Source organism: Myripristis murdjan, chromosome 8 (assembly GCF_902150065.1).
Source record: "Myripristis murdjan chromosome 8, fMyrMur1.1, whole genome shotgun sequence".
Classification (NCBI taxonomy): domain Eukaryota; kingdom Metazoa; phylum Chordata; class Actinopteri; order Holocentriformes; family Holocentridae; genus Myripristis; species Myripristis murdjan.
This window is the reverse complement of record NC_043987.1, coordinates 11,346,900-11,370,612: the sequence shown is the minus strand read 5'-3', so window position 1 is coordinate 11,370,612 and position 23,713 is coordinate 11,346,900. Positions and strand designations below refer to the sequence as shown.

At 41.2% G+C, this 23,713-nt stretch overlaps 1 protein-coding gene across 1 annotated transcript in view; it reads left to right on the top strand.

Annotated features, from left to right (window-relative positions):
* grb2b (growth factor receptor-bound protein 2b) overlaps positions 1 to 23,713 on the top strand; it is a 40,263-nt gene that overhangs the window by 14,048 nt on the left and 2,502 nt on the right. The window contains exons 3-4 of the mRNA XM_030058063.1: positions 16,903 to 17,000; positions 23,213 to 23,335. Coding sequence (XP_029913923.1) covers positions 16,903 to 17,000; positions 23,213 to 23,335 — 221 coding nt within the window. The remainder of the gene's footprint in view (positions 1 to 16,902; positions 17,001 to 23,212; positions 23,336 to 23,713) is intronic.

The window sequence follows — 23,713 nt, the reverse complement described above, 5'->3', positions numbered from 1 at the left end:
GAGAGGAAGCTTAGATAAGTCAATTTCTCTGACTCAGTTTTTCTCTCTTCTTTCTTTTGTCTGATTAAAACCAATGTGACCCTGTTACGGAAGAAAAAAAACTTTTCCAGAAGTTTGCTGTGGAATATCCAGCCACATTCACATTTTAAAAAGCTCACTGAGGCTGCATGTAATCTAGTCACGACAAAGTTAAAGTAGTCCAGTGTTTCTTCACATTAAGCATGTCTTCCAATTTTGCAGCTTGTGGGTTTCTGTGAGTTTTGAGAGGGCGTTTGGTACGATCATTTGCTTTCGGTTCGCTTCTTTTCACCTATATTGATTAAAACTTGTAAGCGTGTGTGAGGTGTAAAAGACTCATTACATTAAATCCAGTGCTATATTTTCATTTTTCAAAAGGCAGCTGTTGTTTGTCTTTTTCAGTATAAAGTATTTATTCTGCAGAACTAAAACAAATGTGAAAAACTAGTGTTTAATGAAAATATCCTCAGTTGATTTCCTCTATTCAGTTGTAAAAATAATCACCTAATTGTAAAACCATAAATTACTTTGACTTTCTTTGCTATAAATCATATTGGTCTGCTGCTGTTTTCTTGACAGGATTTTCTTTCTTAATGGCTTTTAACACTTTGGCCTCCTCTTGCAGCCAACCACACATGGATTATTGGTACAATGTATGTGTAAATGTCTTAATATGAGTCAACCAGTAGCCAATAAGATAAGAGCAAAGAGGTGGAAAAAGTGTAGCATCGTGCGTGGTGTTTCTTAGAAAAGCAGGAAGAGGAACCTTTTTCCTGTTGTGAAAAGGTGACGCCCCCACCAGTGTGCCACTGTCAACTGCTCATGTAAGGAGATGGGGAAAGCGCAAATATTGCCTTAGCTTGATAATGGAGGGAAAGTGTGTTTGCATTTAAGCCTTTTCAACCTTTCTTCCTTTAGTATCTGTGCTGTTGTATGACTGTGTACCTTTTGAGACATCTGCTCCTAGTCAGATTGTCAACAGGCAGCGGCAGGCCCAGATAGCCCGATGCTGATTTGTCCTAGCAGCCACCCATCCAGCCTTGCCGCTACACAGCACGGCAAGGCTGGATGTGTCAGCACGCAAGGCTGCTGCTGATGCTGTGGCTCACTCAACTTTCTAACACTGACTCCTTCCCTCTCTCTCTCTGGTCTTACTTGCTTGCAGCTTGTTAGAGCAGTAAATGCTCTCTGGTCAGGGTCAGCCTGTGCAGGGTGTAGGAGGGGGGTGGGTGGTTACCATAGATGAGCATTACTGTGCCTGTGCATTTCATGAGCATAGAGGCATCATGGTGTGATATTTGGATTAGTCATAGTCAAAGAATGGATAGCACGAACATGATTTTTTAAAAATATTTGTTTTACCCTGAATAACAACGTTTGTTTTTTTTTTTTTTTTTCAATGGACTATTTTTCCTGCTTTTTTGGAGTCTTCATAACATTCTTGATGTTGTGATATGGCTTTTAGGCAGTCACCTGGTGCTGGGATGAATTAGAGCTGAAGTTCATGTGTGTTTCTGTTTCATCCTTTCTCAAAGCCTATGTGTGCCGTTGCATTGCTACTAATAGTCGAACTGCACTGGTGACTGACACCCATGCCAGGGTGCATTTTGGGTAGCCTGAAATTGGCCCTGAATTAATTTATTTCTCTGCATTTTGCAGCCTATAGCCTGTTCGTTATTTGAGAGCTTGATGTGTTTACAACAGTTTACCATATATTTGCTGATAGTATTTCTGCGACTTTGAGTAAAATGTGATAATGAGGCGAGAGGAGACAGCACATCACAGAACACACTGCGGCAGGCTACCAGTCTGGTCAGTACAGGGTGCAGAGTGGGAAAAAGCAAAACATCACCACTAACACAATATTGAAAGGAAATACCACTGTCTACAAATAATAGATAAGATGTGATGTTCCCAGCGTATACAAGGGGAAACCTTCCATTTACGGAATGGTTCATTATTTTCGAGAACAGCCTGTAACTGTAGATTTGCATGATATACATTTTATGGCAATAATATAAAATTATTTTATGATTCTTTGCACAAAATGTCCACTTTTAGTGGTGGGCAGCCTTGTCCAAGCCTCACCCCCTGCCGTTGGTTTTCTTTCTGTCTATCTGTCTCTATCTATCTCTGCCTGCCTGCCTGTCTGTCTGTCTGTCTGTCTGTGTCTTATATTCTTTTTCTTCCCTCTTTCATAATAGAGAACTTAAGATCATACTGTCCGGCCTTCAGCAGCTGAAGGCCTCTCAGCCCACAGCTTATCATAATCACTACCATCATAGCACCATCATGAGCTCCATTACACGCAAGCAGCCAGCTACTACTCTTTCTCTCACCGCTATCTAGAGGCCGGAATGGTAGAAAGGCTGTGCGCAGAATAGATACACACCCATACATACAGGGAGAGAGAGGCGACAGTGAGTATGAGAGTCTAATTTGGTAATCCGACATGGGCAGACTGTGTGGCTCATTAAATCAGCCCTCTAAAGCAGGGATTAGGATGGCTCGGGTCTTTTTGATCACCCTCTCTGGACATAAATATCCCTAGTAGATGCTGTCACTGCCGCACTCAGTGCATGGCTTCTTCCTCTTTGTTTCATGCACATTGCCACAAACACATTGTCACAAGCTAGCCGGCCTACACGCTAGACCAGAGCTGTTCAATTATAAATTCAGTTGGGCCAGATCTGTAAAACCAGGGAATGTAGATGGGCCAGACATTTTCAGCAGCCTGTTTAAAACCTTTTTTTAGTTTGTCTGGAAAGTTTGGTATTTCTCAATGTGGTGCCTCTGAATATTCTATTTAACTACCACATCACTCTCATTCTAATTTAAACACACTGGTTTGGCATTTGCAGATGGCAGTAAAGTAAACGCAATATTTGCCAGTCCAGGCAGGGTTAAACCAAAAGTTTTCATTGTCAGTTCTACGTTTCAGCATTGACATAGACATATTTTCAGCTGAACACTTGCCTACTGTCAAAAATCAAATGTTTTGAAAACCTATTAGGCATGGTTGGAATTGCGTCATGCAATTTGTGAAAGATATCCTGATTGGTGGAATATGTTTCTCATGCTGATTTTGCTTCCTGATTGCTCATGGTTTTTAGACCACACTTGCAATGCTATAACTACTTAGGCTATACAAGAATATTGCTATTAACAAATATTTTTTCTAAAACTTCTATTAAAATAGCCTATTTAAATCAAGCTTGCTGGGCTGCTTGGAAGTTGCTCCTGGGCCGGATGTAGCCCGCAGGCCACCAATTGACTAGACTCTCTCTCGCTCGCTCTCTCCCTCCTGCTTTCTTTCTGACTAATCTGTTTCTTGATCTGCAGTCACCTCATTTCAGTCACATGCTTATTCATCAGGCAAATTGTTGCTGTCACTTGTATTTGCTGTGCACAAATCCTCTTCAATCTTCTTGTTTTTTGGGAGGGTGGGAGTAATAGGGCTTAAAGGACTTGAAGAAAGGAACATTTCAATGCAACTATACACAGATGTTGCATTTAACAGTAATTATAAAAGCAAAATAGTAAAACACAACATAAAACAGCAACAGCAGCCAAAACAGGACAGACATCAGTGCAAAACACTGAATTATGCAAGTGCTATATTAATAAATAAAATGATAAATATGTACATAATAATAATTATGATAATGATAATAACAACGACAACAACAATAGGAAGCCTTGTGGAGGGGGGTTCGTGAATAGACAACTCTCCCTTAGTGCATCTGCGGTGTATCACGAAAAGGGATTTAGCTAGGCGACTGCCGCAGATGGAGGACTGTATACTCCATAGAATATAACACAGCTTGGCTGCTCTGAAAAAGAGATGCCCTCATTTTATGTTACTTACCCTTGAGGAGTTTTCCTAAGCTGATCACAAGGAGTGTGATTTTTATTTGTAGAACTGGTTCTCTGACTTGCTCTTTCTCTTTCTTTCTTTCTCTGGCACTTTCTCTCACTCTTGCTTTTTCTTTTCATCTATCCATTCAGTTCTCTTTCTCTTTGTTTTTTTCTTTGTCTTGTTTTTTTCTTTTTCTTGCTCTTGTCTGTGTCTCTTTTCCCTCCCTCCCTCCCCCCTTTCTCTGTACCAGAGTGTTGAGTCAGAGAGCTGTAATTAGGACTCTCTCTTTCCCATCTCCATGTCTCGCCCCTGCTGATGTACCATAAAGAGACTGACAGCTGTATTTAAACCACTAAATTATCATTCTGTCTCTGGTGGCTTTTTTTCTTTCTCTAGGCAGCACCCATTCCCCATTCACCGCAGTATATGAGGAGACACATATCCCAAAAATGGACAGACACTTTACAACACTGATTAGTTAGTATTTAGTGCATGCAAAACACATGACTGATATGACCATGGTGACCTACTTTCACTGATACAGCAGTCTAGGTGATGAATCCTCACCCTGTGCCTCACATAGTCTTTGAACCGTGTGTCTCGTAGGAAGCACAGTGTGTCACTGTGAGCCACTCTTGTCTGCAGAGAAGCAGATGCATTCTCCACGGTGGCGATTGGTTGGCCCTCTTCCCGACACAGAGCAGCTGGTATAGCTAGCACTGGCATCGGTCATCTCTAAGCTCATGCCTAATGCCATCTAACTATACCAGTTGTCCCTAAATACACTGGCCTAAGCTATCACATCTGTGTACTGCACAACGGATTGGGTCTCTATAGGGTAATTGTCAAATTAAAACAAGATGAGGATTGGAATGAGAAATATCCAGCTGTGATTAACAACATCATGATTTGAGACGGGATCACACACACCCCTTCCCTCATCCCCAGCCACCTCTCAGAAGGAAGGAGTAGGGAGGCACTGGGGTTAGGCCAGAAATATCCTTCCATATCACTTATCACAATTGCAGTTTTAATTAGAGTGTACCACCCATCTAGTGCGGTTTTCAGGTCCATTATCTCCAGGATGCCAGCATTTCAGAGGGAAGTGATAATGACCAAGTGTTCAGTCTTTGTCAGGTGGTCTTTCCGCAACTGCAGTCAAATATAACTATTTGGTTGGCTGATTCCTTCTATCTCTGTCATCAGAGGCCTTTATTTGGAATTGTTTTTCGTCAGGACAGGGGTTTTTTTCTTTGTACATCATTCCCAACAAGGGTAGAGACTTCATGCAATCCTTTCTCTCATTTTAGGTTGTGTGATCATATTGGATATATTTTCTTTTTTGTCCACCACAGTTGAAGGGACTGTGGGTGGGGCTCTGTCCGTCCGTCACGCCTAATTTCTGAGCCTCTGCTGACCTGTTTTGGATTAAACTTGTGGCAGTGATGGATTTTGACTCTGGGCCCTGGTGATTTGAATATAAACCTGATTGGGCCACCAGCAGGCCAAGTGATTATAAGAAATTTGGCATTTCAATCAGATTTCTTGTAATCGGGAAATGACGTTAACCAAATTAGGATGTTGACATGTTTGAACCCCAAATCTAAAAAGCTGACATTGAATCCACATTGAGAATGGAATTCTATGCATGTAAAACTTTACTCTACTATACATCAGTGGCTCTAAATCTGAGTGTGATTTTCACAGTGTCAGATTATGTGTGGAGTTTGGGGAAGTCTAATACACAAGTGTTAAGTGTTACTAAAATTCATGATACATTTCCTTGAGAATTAGTGGCAATTGGCCGTTTCAAGGCTCTTCACAAGACTGGTGGCAAGTGCTGTGTTGAACGCCAAGTGAGGCAGTGCCTGCACACAAGAACAATGGACTGCCACCAGCCATCGAAAATGTGATGTCATAGATCCAGGGAGACAGCTAGGAGATCTGCTTCAATTTCGGTTGCATTTGGAATAGTTTTGAAATTTTGAGAGGCACACTGTACCAAAAAAAAAAACGTCATTTGTCAAAGTGTGGTTTTGATGCCTATAAGCAATGAGCTGCTTATAGGCATCCGTGCTTTCTCAGACATTCTTGGCCACGAAGGTTGACACCCACTACAATATAACAGGCAATGACATTACAGGCACAGTGGATATCTTTGTTGAGCTTTGCGATCAACATGACACGTCTTCAGGGTGACCAGCATTCACCCCATCCCTTGGGGCGGATATGTAGCGTGTGTTCAGGTCTGGCAGCTGTGGGGTGTCAGGGAGGCTCCCCATGTGGTAATAGCCTTAATTATTGTGTTAATTACAAGAGTGCTGCAAGCCTTCATTTACTGGTGGCCAGTGTAATCTCTTCCCCTCTCTCTGTGTCTCTCTGGATCAGGGTGGTATCCATCGACAAGACCTTCTTGGCCAAGATCTACCCTCGGCTAAGTCTGCTGCTTCCCTGCTGGGAGCAAAGCAGGTTAAAGTCGTTGTTGCCATTTTCACACATGAACCACTCCTCTTTTGTCCTGCTACAAACAGCTAAACGCACAAGTTGCGCGGATGTCCAACTTTCCACCCTTCATCCCTCACTGTGCATTAAGATCGGTGTGTTTCCATCTCTCTCAGCCTAGGCACAGTAGACAGGATATCAGTACTTGTAAATAATTGAATACTGTCAAGTACTGAAAGCATGTTAGTGAACTACACTAATCACAGTTCATTGGACTTTTGATGATGATCACCTGGTATTTGTCATCTTTGTTTAAAAAACAGTTGGTTCATAACCCAGAGTCCTTGATAATACACAGGCCTTAAATGCAGTACTTTACAGTATGGCTCATTCAAAAACCATTTGAAAGAAGATTAGATGAGCATGATAAGTTAAAACTTAAGCAATCTCGAATTTCAACACTACAGTTTGATTTTAAGTTTTCATGGTCAGAAGCCCTTGAAGTCAGTCAGTCAGTCTTGATCTGTATCAGTTTATCCTCAGTGTGAGCTCTGGTGCCACCGAAGGGGTCAGTGCAGCCGCCAACATGTCAACATACCACGACTCACATTCCATTCCAACGCACGCGTGTGCGCACACACACACACACACACTTTTAGATGAGCTCAGGCTTCACTTTTTTGTTTGTATGATCACCAGCCTCCTCTTGTTCTCTTTCTGTCTTCTGTATCTTTTGAGCCAGACTCAACGCCTGGATATTTTTAGCAAGCAAGCTGCTAGGAATGACTGCACTGTTCAAGACTTGACCCAGACACCCCTCTGCTTTAAAGACTTTGAACTGTTTACCCAATGCTTCTTTTTTTCTGAGGGTGTCTAAATGGAAAGCCCTGAGATCTAAGCACAGCTTCATTCCTCTGGCCATAAATAGGTTTGGTATGGTCATGAAATAACTGGATTTGCACCATTTCAGATGACTTGCTGAGCCTGTCATCTCCCTCACGTAATGCCTGCACATCACTGAGACTTGAGGAGTGTTCAGTCCAAACACAGAGCGTGTTTTTGCATCGCAGACTCGCACAAATACTGCTGCAAATTTTTAACTCAAGTTGAGAATTTCAGCTGACGTGAACTTCACGTTTGCGTCATTCATGACACAGAAATTCACATCATTCATGTTGCCCCCTCACATTCTTTGCATTGAATTTGTATTTAATTGTGCCACATTTCACGTTTGATCTGAACACATCTTAAGATCGGGCCAAGTTTGCCTTTTGCTGAGCAGATTTCCTTTTTCTGTTGTGAAATTGTTGCCTCATTGAGTTATGAAAAACCTCTAACATATGTTATTTCTTTACTCTGATATTATGATTGATAAAGGTGCCTGAAAAAATCAATTCACATAAAAAATCTCAATTCTTATCTTCTACTATTTTGAATCAATTCAATTCACAAATGTCAAATCAATTTTCTGAATGTTAGTTAATAACCTGATGTTGACTGAATGAAAAAGGTGGAACTCAGCTGTGAGGGCATTGCAGCATCCGGACAGTCTACAGCGCACACACACGCTACAGTTATCTTGTAGTTCATCTTCTAAAAAGGCATTACCTTTTTGAGACCAACAAGTATAGTGAAGTATATTGTGGACCTTTTATGATGTCACCCAGAGATTAACGTTAGTGTAGCGGAGCAGCAAACTCCAGCAGTAACAAACAAGACCTGATGATCAACACACACTGCAGCTCTTAAACAACTAAAACTAACTCTGAACTGAAGAAAATAACTCAATAGCCTTCAGAATGTTTCACCTTAAAAACCCTGTGCCTGCTCAGTGTCTTGGACAACAACGTCTTTCCCTGGAGCTAACGGTGCAGCAGAAAGGCTGTGCTCCACTGCTGGAGACTTAACGTTAATAACAACACAGAAGGGACACTCCACCTCCCCCTCATTTTGTTATTCTCCTACAAGCAGGAAACCGTAAGATGCTTTCAAATTGATTGATTCATTAATTAATGCAGTTAACTTTTTAAAATGAAAAGGCTACAGACCATTTATCTAAATTGCCAGGGATGTTTATTTCAGTGGAATAAGGACACCATTGAATGGTTTGGCACACAGTGTACTGGAGCAGAAGACTGAAAATATTGCTTTTCTGCTCATTCAGGTGAGAATCGGTTTTGAATCTAGAAAAGATTCTGAATCAAAAGGGACGTCCAGAAATCTGATTTGAATTGTGAGATTCCTATAGATTCCCACCCCTAATGATTGATATTAGACATGTTTGTCCTTTGTTGAATTTACATATCTTCAGTAACACTTTGTGGGATAAGAAATTATATTGAACTAAATGCAACAGAATAGTTTCATATCCTCCCTGGCTTAGTATGTGTTGTTTGGGTTGTGTAGCATCAGCTTCCTCCCACTGGCTTTTCTTATCAGCTGCTCACAGAGACTCACCATGTAACCAGGTGTCTAATTTTAATTGACCAGTTGCTGTGGTTGAGTTGGATAAATAAACCAGCGCCTGTTTTGTCATTGTTGTTTGGTGTGCAAATGGACAGCAGAAGGGGTTCTAGCTGGTCCTTTAACAGCGGTGGCAGACACAACAGGCTTTGGCCTCAGAGCCTCTGATGAAGCTGTAGCCTGTGTATCTTTCTATTTGGCTGACCTGCCTAGATTAATTCACACTCCAGCATAATCCACGCTCCTGATTCATGGCAATCCCCTGTGGATTGTGCATGCAGTGCAGACATGTAGTTCATTTACCATCTCATCTTCTGTGCCCCCACCCCCCATTATCCCTGTCTCTTTATCCCTCCCTCTGTATCATCATCCCTTGTTAGGCAATACTTGGTAATTGGGTCCTGTCTAAGCCTTATGCAGCAGTGACTTCCTCAACATGTTGATTTCTCTAATCTGGCGCTGATTGTTGTACACAAGGTTTTTTATAACACAGCCTATTTTATGCAGTTTGGAAAGGGAAAGTAATTAGTTCATTCTTATCTCTGCATAGTTATCACTAAGAGTTTTTAGTGTTTGTAACTGGGGAGTTGGGGGGGCGGTCTGCAGTGGCAGCTGTGGAGGAGATTATCCCTGGCCTGGACCTTAGCCTCTCAAATAGAAACTCCTACAACTATTGTGCCACAGTCAGATTAAAAAGACAAAAAAAATCTCTTCAGAGAGACAGAAGGAGGGAGGGAATGCAGCTTGTCCACAGAAGTGCAGCAGCACAATGCATGCTTGGCTTGGAGCGCGGAGAGAGACAGAGCTGACTCAGGGACACAATGCTGCGGTTGTGTCCTGTCTGTATAGTTGGGGAAAAAACTGCCAGCCAAGCAAATGTTTTATTTCTCTATTTCCTCATGGACTGCAGCTCTTTCAGTTGTGTTAGAAAGGCCCCAGATAGACCTCAAAGCATTAATGTTGGAATATCACTCAAACAGCCTGTAGACGGTGCCTTGTGGGCTTGGCTGTATAAATAAGCTCCTGTGTGGTTTCATGTTACCTGATATAAAGATTTACAGTTGTTTTTTTTGTTTTTTTTAATGTATTAGACCTCTTATTTCCTAATCGTAATGAGTGGTCATGCTCTTGACCAAAGGTCTAATCTTTTTATGCAGACTGAGTGTGTGTGTGTGTGTCTGCTGATCTCTACTACCTGATACCGAAACTTATGCTTCTGCATCCTTGGTTCACCAAGCTGATATGTGGTGAACCATGATTTATTTATTGATTTGTTTTCTCATCACTGTTGTTGCATGTGAAGATTGTATTTTTCTTATAATAGGCTACATAAAATAAATAATGGTCATGATTATCCCATTTACTGCACTTCATGACCTACCCCTCATAGTGTAAGTAAGTAGTGGTGGAAAATGAGGACTTTTGTTGATTTATGGAGCATTTGAAGCCACTCTGACACTATTTTTCAGACACTGCCCTGCAGCATTTGTACAACACAGTGCCCTGTGTGCCAGCACATTAAGGATTGCATGAAAGACGTCACCACAATTCATTTGATTACAATTAATTTTGGAGTTCAGTCTTTACCTCCTGTCACTGCTGAGTTTGACTGCACACTAGATTGATTTGAACCATACGGAGTGCAGTGTAAATATTGGATTGTTCCTTTGTGTCACTAGGTACTGAATATTTAATAACTCTGAACAATGTCAGAGACTTAAACATTGGATTGGGACATCACCAGGACATACAGTTCAGACAAACAGCAGCACCTGATATCTTTTAATAGCAGGTTATTTTGTTGGCTAGGTAATAAATTAAGGTTACCTGAGTTAATGAGGACTGGCAGCACCTCTTTGAAATAGAGATCCTCAATTTTGGCAGAAATTATAATCACAATTATTTTTCGTCAATATTGAGGTCATGATTATTTAACGTTATAACTTACTGGCATTAGAAACATCATACATTTATTGAACTTTTTAAAAAATGTCTTATTTGTTATTGAGGATACTGATATGGAAGACTGTCTTATGGTGCAGTGTTTTATTTTCCTTTGAGTGATGTTGGGTACATTTGTTAAATATGTTACCTGATCAAATAAATACTTTGAAACAAGCAGTCATTTATAAAGTCATCTCTAGGCATTGCATGGGGCTTGAACTTGGGTGCTCTGGATGAAGTGCGGTCTCTCTGACCTCTTGGCAAACCTGCTACTTGCAATACTATATAGTATTTGGTAGGCCGGTTGCTCTGTTCTTCATGGCTCAAAGTACTGCAGTGATATTCTTTCTACACCGAAACCACAGTGTTGAAAGTCATGGTTGTCTGGAAGTCTGAAGTGGTTTACATCTCATTTACAACATTTACACCGAACAATGGGCTTTTGTTTTTAATACAGACTACATACTGGAAAAAAAGGGGACAGTGTTTACATATCACCTCTAGGTTATCTGGTGTCAGAATTGTCCAACCCAGCTGAAAATGTTTTCTCTAGTCTCTTATTTGAACTACACTATGCACATCAGAGTCCAATATAAAGGATGGTGATTTATTGGTAATTTCTGATATTACTTATGTTGTAGTTACACTGAAGTTAGGATTCCCAGCCTAAAATATAAAGCATGTCCTAAATCATCACAGGGTTGCAGATTTGCAGGTATCCTGTTTACATCTCTGCCAATAGGAGCTGAAGCAGATTATTACCTGGGACTTTAGCAGGGTTCAGAAGGCATGACTGAAATGCCAAGTTCACACTGAGCTCAAATCCCAGATGGTAGCAGTATTTTAAGTCGGTGTAAAAGAAGTAATTGAGTGGCTGTTCCTGTGTTCCCCTTGACTCACCTTACACACCAACTCTCCCTTCCACTTGCCACTGCTAAGCGGTCCTCCAGGGTGGAAGCACACTGTGTCGCGACCCACTCCTCAGATCTCTTATGTGGCAGTACACACAAATCGTGCAAATCAGTCACACTATCACATGCAGCTCATGCCTGTAAGCCCAGGGCACTGTTTTTTAGCGTCAAAAGGAGCCCTCCTGTGAGTCAGCGGTTATTGTGTCTGCTCAACTCTCTGAACTCCGGCAGAGATGCACTATATATGAAGTGCAAGTGTGTTTGTGGGCATATGTAGTGTCAACAAAAAGGAAAAAAAAGGAGGTCATTTGGAGTTCAGGGTGTCAGCCACACATCTTAAACACATAAAGCCCAAAGGCTAAGACACCCTGATGCCCTTTGTTTGAGTCGTGGCTCAGAGAGCACCACGTGGATAAGCATTAACACACAGACCCCTCTCTTTTGCACTCCTCTCATCTCTGCGTATTACAAGTTTACCTGAATATTCCAACTCTTACTGCAATAGATACACAATACACTCCTACCCTTCCATGTCTCATTTCCATGTACCTCATCGTGTTTGGTCCCGAGCCACTCCCTCCATCAGTATTGCTGGTCTTGTGCAGGGTGAGCAGCTGGGGAAGGCCAGTGACAGCTGGCGTGCTGCAGGCTCACTGGAGCGGATCAGCCCAGGCCACTCACACTGCACAGAGGCCAATTGGACAGCTGGCCTGGGCTGGGCTGGGCAAAGCTAGGGGGAAATTATAAATTTGGAGGAAAGGAAGGGGCAGGGGGAGAAAGATAGTGGCAGAGAAGACAGAGGGAGAAAAATGTTTCTTGAGCCAGATGTGCAACAGGGATTGTCAACAGCCTTGCTTTTCTTGTGTTTTCTGTTTGTCTGTCTGCCACTTTAATTTGGAAAAAAAAATTCCACCCTGTTGCTGCATAAAGAATTTCCTGCCTGTTCAGCCTGCCTGTCTTACCCAGAAGTGCTTCTCTGCATTATGCAGATGGCATGTGATCAAAGACAGTGCAATGAAACGGTTCTCAACAAACTTGACTCGCATAACTTTCTGAGTAAAATTGACTCATCTTGTGCTGCAAGATCCTGTCTCTATGTGTCACTGGATGGGAGGGGCGAGGTTAATTCTAACTCTGCTTGACTTCAAACTGTTCAAAGATTCAACTGATTGACAGCTTGGTTATGTGACACATGGATCAAGTCCTTTTTCTTTTCTTTTCCTGATACTTGATATTTAGACTTAATACACTGTTGGGTTGTGGTTAGACTGACATTATTGGGCAAACCTGGGCTGTTTTTTTTTTTTTTTTTTTTTTTTTTTTAAATGTGTCATTAATATAATGACTGCATGACTCAGTAGTGTTGCTCCATTTTCCTGTAAATGTCTAGATGTTGTATGAAGAGCATCATATCATTTCACAAGGTATACCACTGTAGGTTTGTTTTAGTTTTTTCAGCAGCTGTGTTTTGAATTGATACTGGTCAGGGCCTGTTCTGTACAGTGGAGCACAGCCAGCTAAATGTCCCCTGATAGAGTACATGCCTACTCGAGAAGTGAATATGATTATTATTGGGTATGTGTGGGTGTGTTTCGCACTTAGTCAGTATTAACTCAAACTCCTCCTTATCAAGAGCTTGTCTTTTATGAGCGAGGATTACATTGATGTGTAGTTGACCTTGGCAGAATTGTTCACTTTTTGATGTGTATTTCACATGAATTCATGAAACACTTAGCTGCTGACATTAGCTGCCTTGGATCTGGTGCCATTGCTGTTAAGGCTTTATTGTGACCATCCGCCTTCATGCACTAATTTTCTGTCGTACTCTGAAGTAATGTCGGGATACCAAAGTTTTAGTCTTGGCACCAGCCAAAGTCATGGTTTGGACACTAAAACAATATAATGGCAATCAAATCTAAAGTGAGATTAAACAAAATGCATAACAGGAAATGGCAGTTGAAATTTAGAATGGAGTAATTACATCGAGTAATTACGAGTTAAACCTCAAACAGGAGTTAAGTGATATTTTAGAAATGTTTTAGTATTTTAGAAATACAGGATTTAGATACCCATATTATTGCCAGTTGACTTTGAAACTTGCCCCATTGCATCCCCTAGCAGTAGTAGCAGTAGTTACAGTAGCTGTCACAAAGAGAGGGTTGTTGTATAATGGAGTGGATCACTTTCTCTTGATTATACGTTCGGGTTAATGATGCGGTTATGCTGATTATTCCAAGACTGTAGTCTTATTATCCCATTTACCCCACACCTTACAAGGCTAAACTGGGCTGCAACTGCACTTGTATGTGTATTTGTATTTTATACTATGTCATCAAAATTAATTTGAGAATAAATGATAATTCTAGTTTTGTCCTAGTATTGCTGTTTGGGTCTAAGTTATGCTTCAAGTTGATGTTCTAGTGTTAAAAAAATGTTGTCAATTGTACTATTGTCAATATATCCATTATTTCATTATTTAACCAATTTCCTGTTGGGGATCAGTGAAGTGTCTCTGATTCTAAAACATTTGAATTATTTCAGTTTGAGATAATAGTAAAATCAAAATTTATTTTAATTTCACATTTCCTTTTGCTCTGGTGTGTGTGTGGTTCCTTTAATAGGGCTTAAAAGTCCATCTGTTTTCATTTTTATTAGGATATTTTTTGTTTTGGACAGTTAAAAGCATGAACATATGTGGCTCAGGTGTTGCTGGCTGTTATGAATTATCTGTTTTGTTTTCAGAGCTGGAGGAAATCTATCTTTACACTGCAGCTGAATGTGACCCATTTCTACTTGTTTACCCCTCCTGTGTAACAAACATCTGATGTTTCTATTGCCGTGTGAACACACACACACACAAACACACAAACGCAAAAGAACATGTTCATTTAATTTCTGATTTAGACTACATTTATATGCGGTCTGAAATCTGATATTTATCTTCCCTGAGGCCATGCAGCCGCAATCTGAACTTTCAAATCGGAATTAATGTGGTTTGTACGTCACCTTACATCGGACAGATCACAGTTGTAATTTTGTGTCTGTTTGAGTTCAAAGACACAGAGAACAACGACTCAAGAACCCAGTGGTGACACAACTAGGTCAGGAAGTTAATTAGTGTTGGGGGAGATGCCTCAAATCAAACGAAACCAGAAGGGATGTATCGTAATCGACCAGTGTTCAAAACATTTCCAGGGGGATGAACGGGCAGAGCCATAATAGATCTGGGTTGCAGTGTAAAAAAAAAAATAAGAAGAAGAATTTGAGACACTCAAAGCTAAGTTCAAGCAGTTTTTGAAAGATTATAGTCAATAAACGGGGCCATAGCTTCATAACATGACTCTGTATAAACCATGCAGTCACCCATTAGAGCTGCTTGATCCCTGTGATAGGGGTAAGGATGAAACAACTCAAAGCTGTGAGGTCCAGTGGTGGTGGTAACCGTGACAGCCTGTCCTGACATGGTGTTTTTTTTTTTGTCACATTTGCACATTAATGCAGGTTATTCCAGGTTATAATGCTGTTCAAACTGATAAAAAATATAGATTCCCGTTTTAAAAAAAAAAAAAAAAAAAAAAAAAGACTACGTGAAGGGTCAAAGCAAGACATCTGATCTGACCAGAAGATCTGAATTAAGCAATAAGGCCTGTAGGGTGAACATACATAGATTAGCTCATGCCAGGCGTGGTCTCTTGCACTTGCCAGTCCTCTCAAACAAAGAGTATGCTGTGAAAATGTAACACTCTTCACAGACTATGGAGTGCTTTTGAGCTCAGGATGAGTTGCTTGAGTTTGTGGCAGGCTATCTTAAGCCTCTCACCTGGGAGCCCGCTGTGTGACTGACAAGGAATGAGTTGAGGTTTTAAGAAGTTGCACGCAATGTCAAAGTCCCATGTTTACTCTCTTCAGGATAGATATGAGACCCCTCTGGCGTATCAGCACCGAGAGGCACACACACTCTTTTTCTTCTCATCTTTCTCTCTCCTCCACTCCCTCCCCCGTATGACGTTAAAACACCCTTTCCCTTTTCTCTCTCTCTCTCTCTCTCCCTCTCTATCCAGTGCCAGCGTGCAGTGCTCAGGAAGGATGTTGCGCACTCCTTTTCCTCCACAACACTTTGTGTCCCTTTTCTCTTTCCTTTTTTTTTTTTTTTTTTTTTTTTTAAAGCTCTCTTGGGCATAACTGTCTGTGTCCATAAACGGTGTCTTTTATGTATGTTTTTGCCTCGTCTGTTCAGACATGTGTAAAGTTATGTTGTTTATCAAGCACTTTATGTGTGCAAAGACAAATATCTGTGCAGACAGTAAAGAAACCTAACCTAACCGGCCTTTTGTTTTTACACATATTCGAATACTGACAATAGAATTGCAAGCACTAAGGCTCTTGAATTCTGTAATCTCACAGCTGTGTCAGTGTGTAAATAAGTTATGCAGTATCTATGAAATAACTGAAGTTGATTGGCTGTCATATATCTCATTTTTCAATTTGAGCAGATTGAAATAATCCTAAAATATACAGCTCTATGTAATTAGTTATTATGTTTTTATTATTTTAAGATAAATATTACAAAGAGCCTTAAATTGATTCTAAAAATCATAAGACTATTTACTAACTTCAAAGAACCATGCCATGCTGAGGGAAGAGGCATTCATTTGAAAAGGGCATTTTTGACTCATCCAAGTGAGGGGCAAAATGGGCAAATAAATCACCCTCAAGTAATCACTTTCATCATGAGCGTGGGAATACACTGGGTCTGAATAAACTGCTGCACTGTGGAGGTTGATGTCTTGCAGCAGGATCTGTCGCTCTCTCTCTCTCACACACACACACGCATTGAGCCACACATACATACACACACACACACACACACACACACACACAGATGCACATTGTCGCACCACTGCCTCACCGCACCTTCAGCACACCCATGCCTTGTCAGACATGAGTGCTCTCACAGCTGGCTCAGTGTCACTGAGGTGTGCTATTCATAAATGACTGAAGTCTTGACTGCCAGCACTTTGCCCCTCTTTGTAGCTGCAGGGTGGACGACACATTCAGACATGAATTATTACAGGAGCTTGTCACATCTGTTGTCAAGCCACAATGACTCTGACCCATCAGCTAAACACAGCTGAAATATAAAATAATGTAAAAGGCTGTTTGTGTGTGTCTAAATTGCATGCTATCTTTCATACATTATGACTAGTGTTATTTTGCGTGGCACTAACACATGAATGACTGTCCTGTGTGTGTTTTCTTCACCAGGTATTAAACGAGGAGTGTGATCAGAACTGGTACAAAGCAGAGCTAAACGGAAAAGATGGCTTCATCCCGAAGAACTATATAGAGATGAAGGCCCATCCGTAAGTATTTTGCATAGTAGGCCCCTTTTTATGTGACATTTTGGGGAAGTAGAGATAGTAAGTAGTCTTCCTATTATCAGTGAAAGAATCTGTGACGGTAATACACTTTTACCTCTTTACATGCATCACAACTTCATCAAAGTGTTTGCAGTGAGCACAGCCTATTTCTTATGAAAAACGATATTTTAAGAAAATGCCAGTCAGTGATTTCATATAAGAGATGACATAGCACATGCACATGCTACCGTACTCCTAATGTGTGTTGTCTGCGGCAAACCTGCACGACCAAATTCGTGAGAGACATCACAAAACAGATTCGAAATTGTTTCTTTTTTTATTTTTGCATTTCTGTTTTATTTGACAGTCACAGTAGAGAGACAGGAAAGGTAGGGAAGAGAAAGTGGATGACATGCAGTTAATGGCCTGAGGTCAGATTTGAACCTTGGACGCTGCGATCAGGACTCAGCCTTAACAAGTGGTATGTGTTCTTATCCAGTGAGCTGTCAGCGCACCCCGAAAAATCACATCTCATAAGGATAACATGATTCTTGTACATTTGAAACCAGCCCCGATTTGAAACTGGCTCTCAGTACTCTGCTCTGTTGATGAGGTTTTAAAACAAGAATTTTTTTCCCTCCACTTCGCCTGGAGAGTGTTGAGTCCTGTGGCCACCTCTGTCATGAGAGGACCAGCGAGAGAACAGGCTTGTTTTATTTAAAGCAGGAGCCCTCATGGCTAAGTTCAGCCCGGGTCACTGTTTTAACCTCTTTTTAAAATTCAATGGGAGATAGTAATTATCATTTGCTGCGGTTCAGCAGGATTAAGGTACATCTCATCCAAATTCATGGAAACGGAGTGTTTTTTCAGTGTTGCCCAGGCCCTGTGTGTGTGTGTGTGTGTGTGTGTGTGTTTTACAACACTGCGGAGAAGGACAGTACCTCTGGAGCAATTCTCAGTGCCAGATTAGCTCTCTCTTTAGTAATGTGCTGGGGGCCTCTTAGGCTTAATTGAATATTGACCTTATTGCATCATCAGATGGCATCAGATGTGATTTTGGAGGAGGAGGAGGAGGATGGGTACTGGCACAGTTTGTCCCAGTGAACAGTGTTCTTTTTCTCTTTAGCATAATAAAGTGTTTGATCCTCCCCATTTTTAAAAGCAATGGAGTGTGCTTACACCCACAAGTAGCTTAGAGAGAAAAGATCAGAGTGTGTGGCATTAGATGTAAACTGACAGCAACAAACCACTTAAAACTACAGGGCATTTATTTTAATTTAAGAATGTGTATAAGAAATGGGATAATAAGACACAAATTATTATTGCACTGTTTTTTTTTTTCCTTTTTTTTCCTTGTGTGATTCACAATTTGAATATTATCATGTGCAGTAATGAGGTAGGACGGTGGTTCCCAAACCAGTGCTCAGGGACCCCCTGACCTGCAGGTTTTTGTTCCAGCTCCACTGTTGCACACCTGACCTAACTCAGGCCAACGCACCTTCATGCACACCCTGTTCAGGTAGATCAGGTTCAACCAATCAGCATGAAGTCCTTAAATAGATCAGGTGTGAAAGAGTAGAGCTCATGGCAGAGCTGCATATTTAGCTTTGAAAGCACTGAAACCATTGCATGACGGAAAAAATGAATCAGTCGATTTTTGGAATTTATTAATCAGTTCAAATCATAGAAGACAAGAATTTCCGATTCTTCCGGGAATCGATTTTCATTTTCCCACCCCTAATTTGCATGTGTTTATTCCTAGAATTAATATCACAGTGACATTTCAAAATATAGCTCTCCTACCATTGTAGCATTAATACTGAAGTCAGTATTCTTTGCTGTGGTTACTGGTATGATGGTGATGCATTAGGTTCAGCACTCTGTTGTTCCTAATACCATCTGCACTATTGCACCTCTCATCAACGTTGCAATGATAAAGTCTCCAAGGTATTACATCTTTATTTAATGGTTGTCGATACATTTGTACTGGCTGCACTTTTCTTTATATTAATGGTACATGCATAATGAAATAGTAAACTAAAAAACAAGATCACTCATGGGAGTCAAACTGCTTATTGATGGTGAAAGACTTGAGGCTTTCAATTAGATTGGTGTAAACATCCAGGTAGTAATGAAAAGATAAGCAGCTGAAACCAGTGGGGAGTTATATCCACTTTGGCACAAATCACAATCTTTTTGTTGTTGATCTAACATCAGTTACATGTCAAACCTTGTGGCACTACAACATTTTTAATGAGAACATGTGCCCTTTTTATCCTAAGTTTTTTTTTTTTTTTTTTTTTTTTAATTGACTTGCTCATTAGTCTAAGTTCTAAAGTCTCATAGCCTCCTTATCAAAGGAAACTATGAGACTTCAGCAGTTTTGAAGATATGGTTATTTTGAGGTCAGTTTTGAGGTGAAACTCACCCTTTGGCTCTAATATTACTTCCTCATCAGAGAGCTGTAAAATTAATTTCCCTGCCAGCAACAGAAAACCAGACAGGACAGGCTGTGCCATTTAGCAGGCTGGAGCTGTGCATGTATGTATAGGACTTGAGCTTTTCTGCACAAGAACAGTTATAGTGCCTTGTTGTATCCTGGCACTCACTGCCATTGTTGATGGAGAAAAGCACCTGACAGGGCAGATATTGTGTTAAACAGGGAGGTAACAATTCACCGATTAAAATCAATGCAGCAGGCTTAATGTCAAAGATGTAGCTGCGCCCATTCAAAGAACTTGAGCCAGGCAGTTTGGAGGAAAATGCAGCTAATCTGATGCAGGTTTTTCCATTGGAAGATAATTTAAAAAAAAAATAGTTTGCTGCAGAGAGTCTAGACGCATTTTGGAGACACTCTTACGTTTTATTCAGTTAATCTGTGGCATTGATCTCTTCTGGTAGGTGCAGTGTCAGTTTCAGTTTGTGCAAATTAGTACGGGAGCAGTGCCCTATAAAATATGTAGGTGACCATGTGTCATAGCCAGGCAGATGTGATGCATTAGGAGAAATGGAGCTAAGACTCGCTGCAAAGCTAGCATGAAAGAAAGGGGCACTGAAGCATCTGAGAAGTGCATTTAAATGCGGCTGAGTACCAAACAGACTTCCTGTTTTTTGCAGGACCTATGGTTTCTTAGGTTATGCTCCCCAGTGAGCTTATTATTAGGTTATTATTACCACTTCTCGTTTTAGCCAAATTCTCAGCTACAGCTCTGTGAATGTTAAAATAATGCATCAGTGGTAGAATGCTGCAACTATCCCCCCCTTCCCCAGGGTCTTTCCCGGGTGACTGTAAAGACCATAGAAGAAAACCACTGACTACATTAAGCAGCAGCGATCACGAGGCAGTGATATGGCTGGAGTTTGCCCTTTGTCCTGTCTGCTGTGGTAGTAACAGCGACAATGAAGTGCCACCAGGCAGCACCAGTCACACACACAGCCCAGCAGGCATACAGACACAAGTCTGCCATACAGTGGGCTTGGTACCATACAATATGGCTCTCAATGCTGTTTTTTTTTTTTTTTTTTTTTTTTTATAAATATATTTTTCTCCTTTAACAGGAATTTGGCAGTCTTGTCTTTTTCATGGCTAGCATAGCACTAAGTACTTAATGGTACACTGCATTATGGTTTTAGGTTTTATCATATTTTGAGTATGCAATGAGAATGAATGCTTTAGCGCATCCCCCTCAGAGGAGTAAGTCTGGGGCTGTAAGTGCGTGCAAGCCTCTTTTTGTGTGCGAGACTGATAATGACTTGGTAGTGCCAGTCTGTCTCTACGTGGGCCCCTTGTTTGCTTGGCTCCATTAATTGCTCTGCTATCACTTTTATCAAACAGGGAACTGTACCCAAGGCTGTTGCACCGCCAAGCACAGATGCAAAGCGGATTACGACTTGGTCATTTTATTATTGATTTTCACTTACGTGCAAAGGAGCCAAGATCTCATCTTTGGGCCGGCTGTACTTTTTAATTATTAACGGAAGTAAAGAGCTTTCACTTGCTCTGTCTCCCTGCCCGCCATTTGTCTCACTCCCTATCCATCTCTGTCTCTTTATTCCTTGCGTCAGGATTCTCTCAGTGGTGTTTGCCCCTAAAATGCATTTATACCCCACAAAAAAAAATGAAAAAGGATAACAAGTGCACCTTGAGATTCAAAGCAGTGATGGGTATATGTTCTCACAGATAATGCTCCTCAATTTTTAATTTAGTGGAAGACAGATGCCCTTTAGAAGCAAGTGAGCTAGCACATTATAAATGTTCTGGCAGACAGAAGGGGTTTGAGGTTTGGGGTTTGCATGAAGCTACATACACTCTAAAAGCTCCGTCTGTTGACACTGCAACAGTGTGGTGCAGTATTGTAAGTAAGACAATCACTGAACAAAATATTTAATTCATTAATTGACTTGGCCACTACAGTTAGCCACTGAGCTGCAATACACAAACCAAAACAGTAGGGCCTCAAATAACATTCAGATCACTTGTAACATCAAAACAGAAGCAGGCCTCAGAAAAAAACAAAGTTCAGCATATTTTCTAACAACAGATTTAAACTTAGTGAAATGAGGGTCTTCAAAATGAGGGAACTCCTGGCTGTGTGGTTTCTACCTTGCTGCCTGGTGCATGAACACACAATACACAGTATTTCCTTTGTGCAGCACTCTTGGCGCTCTGCAGATCACATTGCCTAATTGTCCTAAGCATTGTGCATTGCAAAAAGCACTGCAGTGCACACCAACCAACCACAGAACAAACAGAGCCCAGATCTTATTGAGGTGCTGCTCCTCCTAAGCACCAATTAATGTCGCCATAGAGCCTCATCTCTTATCCCTGGCTGCCCCAGCTGTTCTAACAGACTAAACATATAGGCAAACCCACTGTGCCCTGTTGCGGGATCCTATTTTTTTCTCCTCAGATGTAAATTGACACTTTTTATTTAAGCTCACAATGGTTACAATAAAATGTATGTTTGACATAAAGCAGTTTTTATTTCAAGAGCTAATTACCTCACAAGCAAACCAATTTCAAAGTCATCATCAGAGTCTGATGTATTCATGTACTGACGCACTTAAGTTGTCTGACAGATATTTTGTGGACTGTCATGGCTTCCAAAAGGAATTATCCTCCAGGAAGTGAACAAGAAAACATCAATAGGAGCGTTTGCGACATGGAATATGATGTGTTATAAACCCTGTTTTAGGGTGTGTGAGAACGTTGGTATTCAGTATGGATTTATATGTAAAGGTACCTCAGGTGGCGGTGTCCAGGTTTCCTCCTTATGGTCCTCCCAATGGGCCCAGCCTTGACCTGACCAGCATGCAATGTCGGTTAATCCCCTTAAGTACAGAAAATGGAAAAAAAAAATCCTCTATTTTCTCTATTACAGGGGCAGGGTTATATTTGAGGCAGAGAGCAGGCTCCATGACAAGGGTTACTACCATAGTTGTTACACATTGTTTATCACATGATTAAGTCCTAGAGGATTTTAAATGTTCCTCTGTTGAGGTCAACGTCAGGAGAGGTTATGATGCAGGGTAATTGTCACCAGTCCTGATGGTTAAGATTGGGGCTTACATGTGGCCTGTTTGACCTGTGGGTCTCTGCTGCAATTTGGCCAGAAGTGATTCAATGGGGATAGGGCACAGAGATTTTGCGTAGGGCAAAAACACCAGATAAAAGATGGCACAATTCTTACTCTGCTCATGGAAACAGCCTCTTTGGCAGGTAATAGGCCAGCCCAACTGTATTCATAGTAAGTTTTTGACTCATAAAGTAGTTTAAGTGGTTGGTGAATTTTGCAATCTATCAATCTGTGTTTACCCTGCCACACACCCACATGCAGGATGTGGAGTGCAGGTGCAGGTGGTTTATGTTCTTTCCCTGCGTGCAGTATTAATGGTTTGATCAGGGCAGATGGCTTAATCTGAAATGTAATCTCAGAGCAGCGTAAACAAGGTAGGCCCCGCTTTATGAAGAGTGAGAGAGAGAGAGAGAAAGCAGCCAACAAGACCCGCCATGCCTGGGCTCGTCCAGTTGAACATCTTGTGGTCTCTTTTTCTGCCATATTTTGATTGCTCCACCTTCTCTGAGCAGATATTGGTTAAAAGGATCTATTTGGATTCATCATCTCTGTGTCAAAAGGTTAAGAGTTTAGCTTTGCATTGACAGTGCTCAGTTTACTCATCTCTCTCAAACCTGCGTGTTTTTTCATCTCCCCCAGGTGGTTCTTTGGGAAAATTCCACGGGCCAAAGCAGAGGAGATGCTGAACAAACAGAGACACGATGGGGCCTTCCTCATCCGAGAGAGTGAGAGCGCACCAGGAGACTTCTCCCTCTCTGTGAAGTAAGTACTCAGAAGTCCAGAGTCAGGGGAAAACATAATGCTCCCTCACACACACAGCTCACCCTTACATCAGTGTATAGTTGCCTAACAGTGAATTAAGTACCCAGTTTTCCACATTTTGGTTCTTCTATGCGTCATCAGCGTTGCCACTTCCTTATTGCTGTTAAGCCTCAGTGCTGCCCCCTGGTGACAGACATTTAGACATCATCTGTCAGTGCATGTTGGCCACCGGCTCCTCCTCCAGTACCAGGGACCTATTCCTGTATTTCAGTTGTTTTCCTATTATGCAATCTTCAGCTGACACGTACGGAGTTCATTTCCCGTTATCTGTGTCGTTCCTCTGTTCTAAACACAGCAGGTTACTACTCGCTGTATAGA